This window comes from Dreissena polymorpha, chromosome 7, assembly GCF_020536995.1.
Source record: "Dreissena polymorpha isolate Duluth1 chromosome 7, UMN_Dpol_1.0, whole genome shotgun sequence".
Classification (NCBI taxonomy): domain Eukaryota; kingdom Metazoa; phylum Mollusca; class Bivalvia; order Myida; family Dreissenidae; genus Dreissena; species Dreissena polymorpha.
Window position 1 is genome coordinate 7,727,748 of NC_068361.1, and position 15,715 is coordinate 7,743,462.

General features: G+C 36.4%; 1 protein-coding gene and 1 long non-coding RNA gene across 4 annotated transcripts; one reads left to right on the forward strand and one right to left on the reverse strand.

Annotated features, from left to right (window-relative positions):
- Positions 1–3,710: 3,710 nt before the first annotated feature.
- LOC127837027 (uncharacterized) lies at positions 3,711–5,492 on the forward strand. Its single transcript, XR_008029047.1, has 2 exons — positions 3,711–3,891; positions 3,976–5,492. It is a non-coding gene; the product is annotated as an uncharacterized LOC127837027 (long non-coding RNA).
- Positions 4,636–15,696, reverse strand: LOC127837025 (uncharacterized). 3 transcript variants are annotated; one of them, XM_052363728.1, is made up of 7 exons: positions 15,588–15,696; positions 15,122–15,259; positions 11,826–12,073; positions 11,337–11,519; positions 10,338–10,506; positions 8,758–9,719; positions 4,636–8,382 (listed from the first exon to the last, which is right to left on the reverse strand). In XM_052363728.1, the coding sequence occupies exons 2-7, from the start codon at positions 15,254–15,256 to the stop codon at positions 8,163–8,165; spliced, it is 1,917 nt and encodes a 638-aa protein (XP_052219688.1). In that variant the 5' UTR covers positions 15,257–15,259; positions 15,588–15,696; the 3' UTR covers positions 4,636–8,162. The 3 variants fall into 3 exon arrangements, with proteins under 3 accessions (XP_052219688.1, XP_052219685.1, XP_052219687.1); XM_052363725.1 differs by having other exon boundaries at positions 15,516–15,689; XM_052363727.1 differs by having other exon boundaries at positions 15,555–15,687.
- Positions 15,697–15,715: the final 19 nt, after the last annotated feature.

The following is a 15,715-nucleotide window of genomic DNA, read 5'->3' on the forward strand; positions in this document are numbered from 1 at the left end:
TAAGTATTTTTGCCCCCCCCCCCCCCCCCCCCCCCCAATAAAATAATAATAATAATACTCCTGTACTGACAAATACAGATGTATGTAAAATGTATTTTACTTGGCTTCTGGACAAACATTTTCAGATGCCTGCCAAACTGTAAATTTTCCTGAGGACCGTTGGAAAGGCCATTTGCAAATACTTTATTACTTTGTTTTATTATCAATCCACTTGACAGATTATGTGTCACATACAATTCTTATCTCACTTTTGTACTTAAATTGCCATTCTGTGACTTTGATTGCTTAAGAGGAATGTAAGATTTAGTATTTTTATTATTGTTTCTTTTATTTCATTAGGATATGTCATGTACTTTTCTTATGCTCCTAGATGAAGGTCAAGATCACAGTTGATGATAAAAAAGGGTCATGCAATTATGTTTCTTCTCCCAGGTGAAGGTGACTATTCATGATAAAAGAGCCATGCATTTGTATATCTGCTTCTAGGAGAAGGTGAAGGTTACAATTCATGATAAAAGGGTCATGCAATAATATTTCTATTCCTAGGTGAAGGTGAAGGTAACTATTCATGATAAGTGTCAAGGATTTTTATTTCTACTCCTAGATGAAGGTCAAGGTCACAGTTAATTAAACAAGGGTAATGCTTTTTTATCCTCCTAGGTGAAGGTCAAGATAACATGTCATGATGAATAAAACATGCATTTCATTCCTGCTGCCAGTTGAAGGTCAAGGTAACAACTCATGTTAAAAGGGTCATGTATTTGTATGCCCCTCTTCGAAGAAGAAGGGGTATATATTGTTTTGCTGGATGTCTGTCGGTAGACCTGTGGGAAGACCAGGTTGTTTCCGATCCATAACTCGTCAACGAATTGAAAGGTTGCCTTGATACTTCCAGGGCCCTCTATTGCCGCCAGGGGAAGCCACCCACATCCCTTATGAGCGGGAATTTTGTGTTGTTTTGGGCGAAAAGGGGAATTTAAGAAGATCTTTTCACCAACCATTCAACACCTTCAGTTGCTATATTTTAATGTGATTTACATAAATATACATTTAATCAAAGGTTAGTAGCGTTACCAGCTGGCAACATAGGTATACAAGTATTTTTTTTATAAAAACAATGTTTTTTGTTTTTTGGAGGGGGAATTTTTAGCTAAAAAAGGGGAAAAAAGTATTCTTTTTTCATGGGGAGAGCCGCTGATATTCTGCGGTAAAAAGTGCAAAACGCGGGCCCTGACTTCACATGTGCATTGGCCTTGGACAGTAGATGACCCTTATTGAAATAGGGGCCACTAGGTCAAAGGTAAAGATCACACTAAGTGAAAATGAACTGTCGATAGACCAGTCTGAATGTCGGTAGACAAGTTCGTTTCTGATTTGACCGATTGACTTGATACCTCACATGTGCATTGGCCTTGGTCAGTAGATGACCCCTATTGAAATTGGGGTCACAAGGTCAAAGATGAAGGTCACTATCACAATAAGTGTGAAAGTCATTTCCAATCAATAACTCCTCAACCAATTGACCAATTGGCTTGATACTTCACATGTGCAATGGCCTTGGACAGTAGATGACCCCAATTAAAATTGGAGTTACTAGGTCAAGGTCACTATCACACAAACTGAAAATCGTTTCCGATCAATAACTCGTCAAAGAATTGACCAATTGGCTAGATACTTCACATGTGCATTTGCCTTGGACAGTACATGACCCCTACTGAAATTGGGGTCACTAGGTCAAAGGTCAAGGTCATAATCACACTAAGTGTGAAAATCGTTTCAGATCAATAACTTGTCAATGAATTGACCGATTGGCTTGATACTTCACATACTTGCATTGGGCTTGGACAGTAGATGACCCCTACTGAGGTCACTAGGTCAAATGTCAAGGTCACTATCACACTAAGTGGTTTCCAATCAATAACTCTTCAAAGATTGGCTTTATATTTCACATGTGCATTGGCCTTGGACTGTAGATGACCTCTAATAAAATAGGGGTCACTAGGTCAAAGATCAAGGTCACTATCACCCTAAGTGTGAAAATTGTTTCCGATCAATGATTCGTCAATGAATTGACAGATTGGCTTAACACTTCAAATGTGCATTGGCCTTGGACAGTAGATGACCCTTATTTAAATTGGGGTCACTAGGTCAAAGCCCTGTTTGGGGGTGGGGTGGGGGCATATGTCTCTGACCGCAGAACACTTGTTATTTCTGCTGTTAACATATAAATATAAAAAAAATTGTTACCTGCATTTTCAACTACTGTAGCCCCCCCCCCCCCAACAAGCATATAGTATAGAAGCATTCTGTCTGGAAATATAGGCTACATTCTTTAAGAAAGGCTAGGACTCTTCCTCCCAACCCACAGAGTCAATAACAATCCCTTCAAGCAGTTTTAAGATCTCTACATGCATAGCCAGGTACAGCCTGTACAAGTAAATTAGTATTTGTTTAACTTTTGCTGGTAATTTATTTTCCATGTTGGTTTCTTTTGCAGATCGTTTTTATCACCATGCGTCTCGGATGTTGGACAACATGTTTGCGTTATTTAACTAGGGGAAATGTCTTTCAAAGAGTGGGTGATATAAAACAATACTCACAGTATTTAGTAAAAAACAAGCAAGTCTGTCATAAGAATGGTTGTGAAATGACTTGCCATCAATGTGGACCAAACTTGAACCAATCTAAACAATACAGCCTGCATGCAAGTAGGACTTTCAAAGGCTCAGTTGTAGCCTATGATCTAAATCACAGAACATTAAGTGATCAAAGGGAAACAACTCACACAGACAATCTGGAGACTTGGGAGGCTATGGTGGATTATCAGAAATTATCTCCCCTAGAACTGAAAATACACGACAGGCACAGAACAGCTGTTAAGGTAAAAAAAATAATTTTGGGTAATAATTTAATATCTCGGCAAAAGACGAAGTTGAAACAAAAACAATTTTCAGCCGAACTGTTCATTAGATAATTTGAGCTATACCACTCACCTGTTTGTTGATTGGTAAATACAAATAAATACCAATATAACAATTTTAAGCCAAACATTGAGGTTTATAGCCAATGTCTTATTTTGTGAGTGTTAGCTTCGATTAAATTTGTTTAAACAAATTGCTCTCATCTTAAGTAACTTTTTCATCATACAGGTGGGCATTTAGTGTTGAGCGAAAAAAACATGTATCAGATACAGATAGGTGAAGTAAATACAACAGTTTCAAATTTAAAAACTCAATATGCTTTTAATGGTGTAATTTCAGACAGGTGAACTGATGTATGTGGACCCACAGACAGGCTACTCTGTCATGACTCGTCTTGCTCATCTACAGAGGGGGCAGTGCTGTGGAAATGCATGTAGACATGTAGGTGTCCCATGTAGACATGTAGGTGTCCCATGTAGACATGTAGGTGTCCCACGTTGACATGTAGGTGTCCCACGTAGACATGTAGGTGTCCAATGTAGACATGTAGGTGTCCCACGTTGACATGTTGGTGTCCCACGTAGACATGTAGGTGTCCCACGTAGACATGTAGGTGTCCCACGTAGACATGTAGGTATCCCACATAGACATGTAGGTGTCCCACGTAGACATGTAGGTGTCCCACGTAGACATGTAGGTGTCCCACGAAGACATGAAGGTGTCCCACGTAGACATGTAGGTGTCCCACGTAGACATGTAGGTGTCCCACGTAGACATGTAGGTGTCACACTTAGACATGTAGGTGTCCCACTTAGACATGTAGGTGTCCCAAGTAGACATGTAGGTGTCCCACGTAGACATGTAGGTGTCCCACATAGACATGTAGGTGTCCCACATAGACATGTAGGTGTCCCACTTAGACATGTAGGTGTCCCACTTAGACATGTAGGTGTCCCACGTAGACATGTAGGTGTCCCACGTAGACATGTTGGTGTCCCACGTAGACCTGTAGGTGTCCCACGTAGACATGAAGGTGTCCCTTGTAGACATGTAGGTGTCCCACGTAGACATGTAGGTGTCCCACGTAGACATGTAGGTGTCCCACGTAGACATGTAGGTGTCCCACATAGACATGTAGGTGCCCCACATAGACATGTAGGTGTCCCACATAGACATGTAGGTGTCCCACGTAGACATGTAGGTGTCCCACGTAGACATGTAGGTGCCCCACATACACATGTAGGTGTCCCACGTAGACATGTAGGTGCCCGACATAGATATGTAGGTGTCCCACGTAGACATGTAGGTGTCCCCGGTAGACATGTAGGTGTCCCACATAGACATGTAGGTGTCCCACATAGACATGTAGGTGTCCCACATAGACATGTTGGTGTCACACATAGACATGTATGTGTTCTTGGAAATTGAACTCGTTCTGGTAAAACTGGGCTTAATGCATGTGAGAAAAGTGACATCCCAGATGTGCAGTTTGCACAGGCTAATCAGAGAGTACATTTTTAGCCTGATTTTGATTTTTGTTTAGAATAGAACTCCTTCAAACCAAAAATTCCATAAAGCGGAAAGTATTGTCCCTGATGAGTTGAAAACATGATATGGACTTTTATTTTCAGGTTGTGTAACAAGTCTTGGTAGATTAAAGATTATTGAATAAGAACGCAGTTAAATTAAACATCACAGAATAAACATGAATACAAATGTATCAGATATTTATTTTTTCCAAATACTGCAACAAACATTATTGACAATCTTGTCAATTAATAAACGTTTATTAATAAAATATATAAGAAATAGTACAGACTATTTAGGGCCTCCTTGCATTATAGGCACTGACCAGTCAGCCCGACAATTTTGATTGTAGCTACGCCAAAGGAACATTAACACATTATTGACTAGACAGACTGTTAGACACACCTGACAGTCTACTTAATCAACGTTTTAAACTAGAACTTGTCACAATATCATGACGAAGAATAACCCCCCGCCAAGGACCATTATACATAAATTACAAGAAGTCCCTGTCCTTTCATACAAAAAGTTTTGTAAAGTTATTTTGCAATACAAGTATATATAAATAATGTGACCTTTGAATGTGGCCACTTTTGATTCAAGGGCATAATTTGAAAAAAACTTGTTTAGGACCACAATATACAAGGTTTTTTACCAAATATTTAACTTCTGGAACTTTTAGTTTCAGAGGAGAAATTAACAATGTATTTTACTTTATAAATGTATATTAAATAGTGCCCCCCACCACCACCATGGCAAGGCTAGTGTGTACCCTATTGCTAACGGCATCATTTGATTTATCTTTGTAGTGACCACTTTACACCATTACATACCAAATATAAAATCTGTTGACCGTGTGTTCAGAGAAAATAATGAGCTAATAGTGTGTAATCATGAATGCTGTTATGAAATATTTTAAGTAGAAACAGGGGCATATCTTTTGTAATTTTAACACATATGATACAAATCTTACATGCACAACTACTTATCATATGCATTAATACCTTCAAGTTATAATGTTGAGCACTAAAGTGTTGAAGAACGCTTTCCAACAAGTTTGTGTCTATGGGTAGACAAACAGAGAGGCAGACAGAAATCCGTGTTGATTCAGGTACATGTATACCCCACATTAACTCTGTAACTGGGGTATAAATATGATTTGAACTATCTGACAAGTACATATCTCTTCAAATAATTGGTAATTGTAATGTCATTATAACTCTAATCATTTCTTCAGAAATCGAAGTGTATCATACCAAGATAGTGACATGGCATGCAAGACAACAAATACTTGTACATCAAATAACATCCTTATGGCACGACTCGACTTATTGCTGATTGTTTTTTATTGGTGGGGGTCTAATTCCGACCCCAGAGCCAGACATTTTTTTCTAAATCCCCATAGGAATTTGAAGAGGGTCCACATGCTAACCGTGTCTGAAATTCCCTGATTTGGGGGGGGGGGGGGATGGCTGTCAGTTTAGTCTATGTAAAGTCATGTTTGTTAAGATATCTGCTTGAGAGTAAATATTGATAGAGCCATTCAAATAATGGTATCTTTTGAATTATTACTTATGTGGCTGTCAAATTATAACTTATTAACTGTCTGTTTGTACATCTATTTTCAGTGCCCGTTTGGACAAGTTAACGTCAAGGAAGATTACAAAAAGAAGCGATTTAATTCAGCTTTTTATGTATGATACCGTGTTTATAATTAATGTGTTTAGAATAAATAAAAATATATTATTGATTTATTAACTATACATTGGTGTTGGTTCATAGCAACATGTCAAACAATAGAACCCTCTACAAATTCTTACTAAGAATTAAGTGAGACATAACAAAAAGAACTTAGACATTCAGTTGAAATTGATGTTTCAAAACAAAACACTTAATATGTACATATAAAATATACAGCACATTATTCAAACTTTCAAAAAATTCTAGGCAAAACTACCAACACACATTAAAATATCCTATTTACTTGATTATAAGATGGGAAAATGTACCTAAGGTTTTCATTTAGGAGTTTGGCCCTTGTATTATAAGAGCACCCTAAAATTGATTTTTTTTGTTAAAAGATTTCTGTGTTTTAACACAAATTAATACAATGATAAGGCAGCTGACAATGACATGGAATGTAATTATTATTGACATGCTTAAATACTACTTACCGATATACATAAAATTGATGTGAAAAACAAAAACGGTTTCAATAGACAATAGCTGGCTGGTGATGGATTGATTTGAGCTAAATGACCCTTATCCTATTATAACATGATGTTACATTATTTGAAAACCTTACCCATTAAAGGGGCCTTTTCACAGATTTTGGCATGTTTTGAAGTTTGTCATTAAATGTTTTATATTGATAAATGTTAACATTGGATCTAAAAAGCTCCAGTAAAAAATCAAGAATAAAATTTAAAAAAGGACAAAAAAGTAGCCGGCATGAGGGCTCGAACTAGTGACCCCCGAAGTCCTGGAGTAAAAATCAATTAGACCGCTTGGCCATCCTGCCAAGTATGTATACGGGACGTATTTTATATCTTATATAAGCAATCTTCATAGTTTCACAAAATTAAACGACAACAACAGAACTTTCCAAATTATTAAATTGTTTCGCGTTGCAACGCTTTATAAATTTCAGGTTTTTAAATCGTCAAAAGATTCAAATAATGGCTATATTAAACCATGGTAAATGTTCGGTATTACGGTTTTCTCACAAATATCATAACTAAAACGAAAATTTGCAAATCTGAAACAACTTTTTTCAATTTTGTCAATTTACCAAAACATGAAAAGATACCTTTAAGGCTTTTATGATCAAATATTAATAAGTAATGGGAATACTATTATGCATATCCATTAGGAAAGACTAAATAACATGACAATGTTCACCCTATATGGATACTGCATATAGTTTCCTCAAAATTAAATTTGGATTATCATTATTTCCTGAGATTTTGTGTGGGAATGGAGTAATCCTAAACAAATGTCCTATTGGTAATAATACATACATCCACTTCTTGAACACTCATTTAAGTGGACTGCCCTGACGTTATGCTCATGTCTATCCTAAAGGAATGGTGTACATGAAATTTGAGCAAATGTGTCTTGTTCTGAGAAAACTGGGCTTAATTCATGTGCGTAAAGTGTCGTCCCAGATTAGCCTGTGCAGTCGGCACAGGCTAATCAGGGACGACACTTTCCGCTTTTATGGGTTTTTTTAGTTGCAAGGAAGTCTAGGCAGAAAGTGTCGTCCCTGATTAGCCTGTGCGGACTGCACAGGCTAATCTGGGACGACACTTTACGCACATGAATTAAGCCCAGTTTTCTCAGAACAAGACATAAATTCTGCTAATACATGTAGGTTTCCAGAATCAGACTTACAAAGTACAGGAAAGGCCAATATATCAAGTGTAATGGAAAATAATATTGATGAAAATTATGCACACAACAGTTAGTCTACTTAAACTTATTACCTGGATGATCTAAAAAGAATTCACGTTGACAAAGTGGTAACTGGTTGCAATCAAACTAAAGTAATAGGTTTTAACTAAAACTTAAATGACCAGATGTTTCTGTCACAAGCATCCTTAATTATTATTATCTACACTAAAAATAATATTAGTTGGTTATTTGACATGAATACGGCACACTGTTTAAGTATCATTTTATATTTTAAACATGATCAGATACGAAGATGCTTGTTTAATTCCAGTCTTCAGTTTCCAAATCAAATCTGTCGACAATTGGTTGTGAAATGTTTCTACTCAAGGAATCATCACAGACACTGCTTTCACCCCTGACCTCTTCATCATCCTCATCCTCATTGTCACCAAAATCAAAGAAATCTTGTCCCTCATCCAATGCCATTATCACATACAGGTTATCTTCAGTCAGCCGAAATCCATGGTTTTGAAGAAACTCACTAGAATGTGAATACACAATACATTCATTAGACATAATCATTAGACGTCATGGAGCGCATTCACAAGCTAATTAGGGTAATCTAAAAGTTGGAATATCAACAACCAAACTATAATACAGTGACAAAAAAGAAGCAACTGTGATTTAGAAATTTACATATCCAATGTTGGGATATTTTTACCCCTTGATAATGGACAATTGAATTCAGAATAAAATAAGACATAACACAACTGATAAGGTTTACTATTTGTTAAGATTTTGCAAAAAAACTATGATTACCTGACTTAATTGCAGTGAACAGACTTTTTGTCTTAGAAAAAAATAAGTAACACCAGTTCCAATATATAAATATGTCTGAAAGTCTAAAGCTTTCTACCTTATGTCATCCCCGTGGGGCCATAATGAAGTTACAGTTTTGTTCTTGAGCAAACTAGAAATGGGAACCAAATAATCCTCCTCTGAGAGCTGGTACCGGGCACGTTGACAATCGATACAAGAATTAAAGTCACAAACATCCCCTGTCCAGTTTGCCAATACAGAACATGGACCTTCACATTCAATGTATGACTGCAAAGAACTGTCTATCTGGGGACCATCATCCGTTTTATTGTCATTATTTAACTTACTATTTTTTACAGTCCAAGTTTCAGAAACACAAGAATCTATGTGACAAATGTTCTGATCAAAACATGCAGATTCTGAAAATTCAAACTGACTCAATATGTTCTTGTTATTTATTTCAGAATTATGTACACATTCACAAAGAATATTGTTTTTGACCTCATATTTGTTCCATCGGTCATTTGTCAAAAGACAAGAACTGGAGTCACCATTGTTACCCAAAATATTGTTTTGATTTACAGCTAGGCCCACTGAAAAATTCTCTGTCTTGGTTTCTTGGTTCCTGTTTAGGTCTTCTTCACTATCTGACCGCACAGAAACCACACTGTCCGATTCAACATTTCTTTCAAAGCCATTTTTAATGACAACGCGCTCGTTATTTAGAGTTCCTTCCAGCCATTTGCTAGGTGATTTATCGCAATTACCATCATCAATTTGGTTCCCAGCACTACACTTTTCCACACACATTATGCCATTATCTTGCTCCTGTCTCAGTGCACTGGTTCCAACATCCCTTTGGTTCCCAGCACCACAATCTTTCACACACATTATGCCAGTATCTGGCTCCTGTCTCAGTATTCCGGTTCCCCTCACACAGGTCTTGTTGTAATGTAAGCCAGACTGGTACTGCCTGATAACATATCTGATCTCCATCAGAAGCTGCTGATCAACTGGTAGAGTTGAGACAGCTTTCACTGGGTAGAAACTCTCTGCCATCTGAAACAATTCAATTGAGCCTTGTTCTGAAAAAATGATTCCTCATGCATGTGTGTACAGTGTTGTCCCAGATTAGCATGTGCAGTCTGCACAGCCTAATCAGGGAGGACACTTTCCATCTTAACTGGGTTTGTTGCAAATAGCCCTCATTTAAATGTAAAATTCCATAACAGCGGAAAGTGTCGTCCCTGATAAGCCTGTGTGCAATAAACTCGCTAATCTGAGGCGACACTTTACGCACATGCATTAAGCCCCGTTTCCCCAGAGGGAGGTTCAATTCTTTGCATCACAATTTTCTTTTGCTATGTTGATTAAAATCAAGGTACATTGTACATAACATAATATAATTTTCAATTACGCTGTTTTGTTACAGCCCTTGTTATTTACACATTCATGCAAAACTCTTTTTTCTATTGAACACCCAGATTTTAGCTCAGGCTAATCAGGGACGTCACTTTCCACCTAAAATGTTGTTGTTTTTTTAAAAAGAGACTTTCTTTACGACAAATTATTCCATTTTAATTCCATAAAGGCGGTTTGTAAATACTGACCCATGGTCGGCATGTTTGAAACCCTGATTATATTAAAAAATTACAATCAAGTGGCTCAATATTATACCAGCACGTAGCTCTCTGTCACTGTAGCACCGCTTGGCGGCTGACACTCCCCCTCCCTCACAAAGATGGCAGCCTGGGAACAGAAGCCCAAGGCCTCTGAGCCAGGGGGTGGGTCCCCTACCCCTCCATACTCTACATGGTAACCATAGCTACTGGCAATAGTTGTGCACCTGTAATGAGAAAGAAGGAAAAATGCCGTAATTATTCAATTGTTACAGCAATATTGTTTTAAGCCATCCTAAAAATGGGCCTTAATAATTGGTATGTGCTTTTGGAATTTTTCAACTGGCGCATGTAAATATAGAATACTGTATATATTGCATGGTCCGCAATAATTTTAGACACCCTGTAATAAGCATAAATGTTTCTTATGTGTAACTCCAGGTTTTCCGAGACTCCCAAAGAAAGGATTACAATTCTATTCTACGTTTTCATACGTATACATCCATTATCGTTTAACATTTCTCAAACAGTTAATTGGTGACATTAAGTAGATATTTAACCCAAGAATGGACCTGAGTGTCTCAATCAAAGGCTTTCTTTGCAATCCAGCTTTACTTCCGTCGAGTTTAAATCCATTTATGTTAGCTCGATTGCGTAGAAAGCCTAAGGCTTATTGAGACACTCTTGAGCCTTTTTTCTAAGTAGAGCAAGGTCGCCTTGGGGTAGTGGATATGGTGTCCACCTTACCACTGGCAGGTCACAGGTAAGATCCTCACTGTTTGAGTGTTCTTTAGATCTCCCCCAAAGACACCAACCACTGGTTCTACCCAGGAAATGGGTTCAAGAGCATTTCGATAAGCCTTCTGCTTTCGATGCATTTGAGCTTAAATAAATAGGTTTATACTTAAACTAGGCAGAACCAATATTATTGGGCAGAACTTAAGAATGCTCCCAACAGTTGGGATTGAACATATGACCTTTAGGTTGCTGGGGATTATTCATGAATATTCATTGCGACATGGCGACGAGGTTTAATAAATCAATTAAAAGTATTCACCAATGTTTAAACTCCTGTTGATTCCATTCAAACTTGTGGTCCCAATGACGAAACCCAGAGAAGCCCGGGAAAAGCACGTTGTAATCAGAGTTGGGAGTCGTCATGACGACCACACGGGGTTGAAGGTTACCAAACACCATACTGACTGCATCGGCTAAGACATCTGGCTGCAAGTGTTCGATTCTGTGACAATAAAGTGTTCCTTCTTAGAGTTTGAGTAATACTGTGTGTATATTATAAAATATAGATATTATTTCATTATTACATTTATGATTATATCATATACAGGATAATAACTCAAACTCGCAATATTATTTATTAATTGAACGACTAAATTAACGCTGTTTTTGAAATACACAACTTTCAATCAAATTCAAAACCTATTAACAAAAAAAAAAAAGTTCCAAAGTCGACCTTGATTCTTAGGAGCTGCTAAGATTTATTGCATTTTATTTTAGTATGTCACTGTACTCTATAAATACAACATACATCTCGACCATCGTTACTGCATCAAATCCAACTATATTTTTATCCAGGTCTGTTACGCTTCCTTGGTAGACCTTGACCATAACCGGTACATGTTTCCCTAACAAGTAGTCCGCAGTTAAGGGCTGAATAGCACGCTTGCTACTGGACAGCAAGGGGCCGTCAAGGTCAACTAGTGCAATGTCCTTTACATTGGTCACATTCACAAGAAAGCGGGATATTTTGAGTTCTGCACTTCCAAAATCGACGACCTGAAAGACAAAAGTATACTATCTTTTAAATAACTGATGATGATTGAAAAACCCTGAATTTAAGTAATTTTATGGTAATTTTACAGATCAGGTCATGATTAAAATCCAATTTAAATTATACATAAACTTTCATTAATATCAGGTAATTAATTAATTATATTTAACTTCAATATCTGAAAATAATTGTGGCTTTGTGAGTTACCTATACAATTACTAGTAGGCTATGTTTCAATAAGTTTGTATAAGTCAGTGTTTTTTTTATGGCAATTTCGAGGCCAATATTCGGCCCCATTCCCCTAAAAAAAAGAGTATATATTTTGTAGACAAAATCCCCTCAAGAAGTTATAAAAAAAAAAAAAAAATTATTACAAAGACCTCTCTAATGATAAAAATATATCTCAACTTAATTTCATAAACAACTAACAAAGTATATAAAAAATTAATATGATTTTGAATTATTATAAAGAGTTATATTAAATTAGTTTTTCCCACATCTGTGGACTTTTCATATGAATTGCATTTTTCCCAAAATGGCCAGGAAAAGACCTGATGTATCTATATTGTGTCAATATTTGTTGATAAAAACATTCCAATTTGGTCCATTTAATTGAAATAAATTGCTCAAATTTGCCATTTTATCGATTAAAAAATCCCAATTCGACTCAAAATGGCTAGGAAAACTGTGACTGTGCATGAAGGCTGAACTGTCTGAAACTTATGTCAGGGCTTTCCTTAGACCTCAAATCTCAAGAGTCAAGGACTCTTGGGACCATATTTTCAAGAGTCAAAATCAAACTATTGAGAGTCCTAATAATAACGCAGGAGAATCAATGATTTTTTGCAATTTAAGCAAATTACTGAGATATAATATATAAAAAGCAACAAATTAAAAGGTACATGTATGTTAACATTTATTTCTTACATTTTACTGTCACTACAACACTATGCATTTAAACACAATATTTCAATGATTAATAAATACAAAACATGTATTCTAATACAACATTAACTTCATGTATACAGCAGAGTAATATGTCATATGTTCTTCTTTCGCACGTTTGGGGGTGTTAGGAGCACTGTCATTTAGATCTAAAGTACACTTTGTCGTTGGCGTCTTACACACACTTTTAGAGTTACTACCGATTCCAAATTCGAAAAGGTTTCTCTGCGACATTTTCCAAATGCACAAGCACAATTACACTTTGCACAATTACACTTTATTCAATAACTTTGTTTGACCGTTTCGCGTGGCTATTAAATTAAAAATGAAATACAAAATGTGAAAAAAACAAGATTTCCGCTGGCTATCACAAAAAAACAACAACATACGGGTGGTACCTAAACACAATAGCCTATATAAATCGGTAAACTATAAAAGGAAATTATTTCTTCTCGCCGATAAAGGTGCCTCCGTATTTAATCCCATCAAAAATTCCGACGCCCTTTAATTATATATTTCATGTGCCATCTTCACTGAAGACGTGCGACAAACACGCCGTTTTCTATGCCTTCTCAAACGGTCAATTATTACGCCTACATGTATTTTGTAATCAATTAGCTCATGCAAAAATTGTCACTTTGCCACAAAGTCAGTTATATCGGTTCTATAGTTATTTTTAGCAACTTTGATGCAAAGCGTGTAATTTGACGTTGTAGACAGTACATATGCCAGCATAACTTTCGCGCGTCTTCAGAAACACTCATTTCTAGACTAACATGTGCCTGGGCCCCGCCGTGTATTTTGCACTTCCGGAACAAGACAAAATTATTACGCATTGAGCGTAATAAGTCCACACAAAATAGTTCGCATTAACTACTAATCATGAAGTAAAACAGTGATGGGTGCATTCAGCTTTGGAAATACATTCTGCCATACTCTGGAAATATCTCAAAATATGCTTTACGGTGTTCTGTGGATATGGATGTTATTATTTTATATTGAATATTATTAAAACGGACGCGGATGAGTCCATTCTGTTTTGGTGGGTTTATAGTTCTTCTTAAATGCTCTGAGCTTTTATGAGTACATACGTACAGCTCACAGGGTCAATAGCTGGGAGTTGTATTATTGCAACTAGGTGGGTTTAATGCACGTCTTTTCCGCAAACAGCTGATAACAAACGCTATGATAAGTAATGGAAAGTTAATACACGAGTCATCGAACCAGCAGTGTTTTAATTGGTCAATACTAGATTTCTTAATTAACCAAACTCCACCTACTGGGTGGACTTGTGCTTTGATGATTGGAAATGGGCGTTAACGATTAGCGTGTACTAAATGGGATACTCCGCCCCGAGCCAATTATCGCTTAGTCTTAACAACTTTTGATCTCGTTGAAGCGAGTAGGTATATTCCCCCGGGTCAAATGTGACGCATGAGGTAATTTTCTCAAGAGTCAAAAAGGGGTCTTCTGTAATTTTCAAGCATCAAAACCCGGGAGCTCGGGTCAAAGGAAAGCCCTGTATGTTGAAAAATCATTGATATATATTTAATAAAAAGGACAGAGAAATTCAGCTGTGAATATTACATTCATACATACATGTGTATTTATATAATAAATATCATAACATACAAAAGAGTGAATTTTTAATTTTCCCCTTTTCCTAAAAAACAACGTGTTTTTCCCCTTTGGATGGGCCCCGCCACCATTCCCCTATTTGTAAAAAAAAACACTGTCAGTATTCATGTTCACAAAAAAGATCAGATTATTATTTGATTTGTTTTCACAATAGACGAAAAGATCTATATAATGTAAGTTATGTTCCACATAAAGCAAATGGCCTTGGTATATGTATACAAGCAATCAAGACTGACACTACTATTCTGAACAAGATAGGCAAATTATATATTTAAGCATAAAATAGCACAACAATTTTTAATAATTTTAACAGGTCTGATTTCTACAGAAACATTTATTAACTGATAAAACATATTTTTTCTAATGTGGCCATATTTAAAAAAAAAGTTTTCAGCAATTTTTACAATAACTGTTTATGATTGCCAAATGATAGGTTTTGCAAAATGCAGTTAAGTATTATAAAAGCCTACCCTTTGAACATTATATTTTTCCAGTTGTTGAGCCACATAGAAGTAGCGCTGTATGTACAATCTGGGTTCAAACACTGGACCTCCTAGTTGCTCTTCCTTTTCAGTGCTTTGTGGACTCTTTGTTTCAACATCCATTTGCTGAAGCATACATGTAATTACTTCACTGTGTAACAATTATACAAGTTTCCATGTAAAAACATGCTAGAACACAGTTTTGACACACAGTATGTAACTACCAGGAGTGGGGGTATTACTTGTCTTACAGCAAAACAATTTTGTTTTAATTTAAGTGATACAATACAATGTTTTCATTAGGAATTATACATCCGAAAAATAGTTTATCCGAACGTTTGGTAACACATTTCACAAATATTTTAATGCTTTTAACACGTACCATAGGAAATTCTGAATTTAAGATTGGAAAAAAACTCACAAAAAATGTGTTACTGTTATGTTTGTTTCATACTTGTTAACAGCTTATTGAAAGATTATCGATAAATAAAGTTTTCCTGTAAGTTGTAACGTTGTTGTTGTTGTAGAGAAACTTTCAACTTTCGAATCATGCAGATGTTTTTTTTCGTCAAGCATTTGAGA

Bases quoted from the DNA above. Each gene is read 5' to 3' on its own strand.
- LOC127837025 (XM_052363725.1), bottom strand. The intron at 12,074-15,121 runs GTAGGCTTTTAT...TTTGTCTTTCAG, and splicing joins AAAAATATAATGTTCAAAGG to GTCGTCGATTTTGGAAGTGC. The intron at 11,520-11,825 runs GTATGTTGTATT...TTATTGTCACAG, and splicing joins GCAGTAACGATGGTCGAGAT to AATCGAACACTTGCAGCCAG.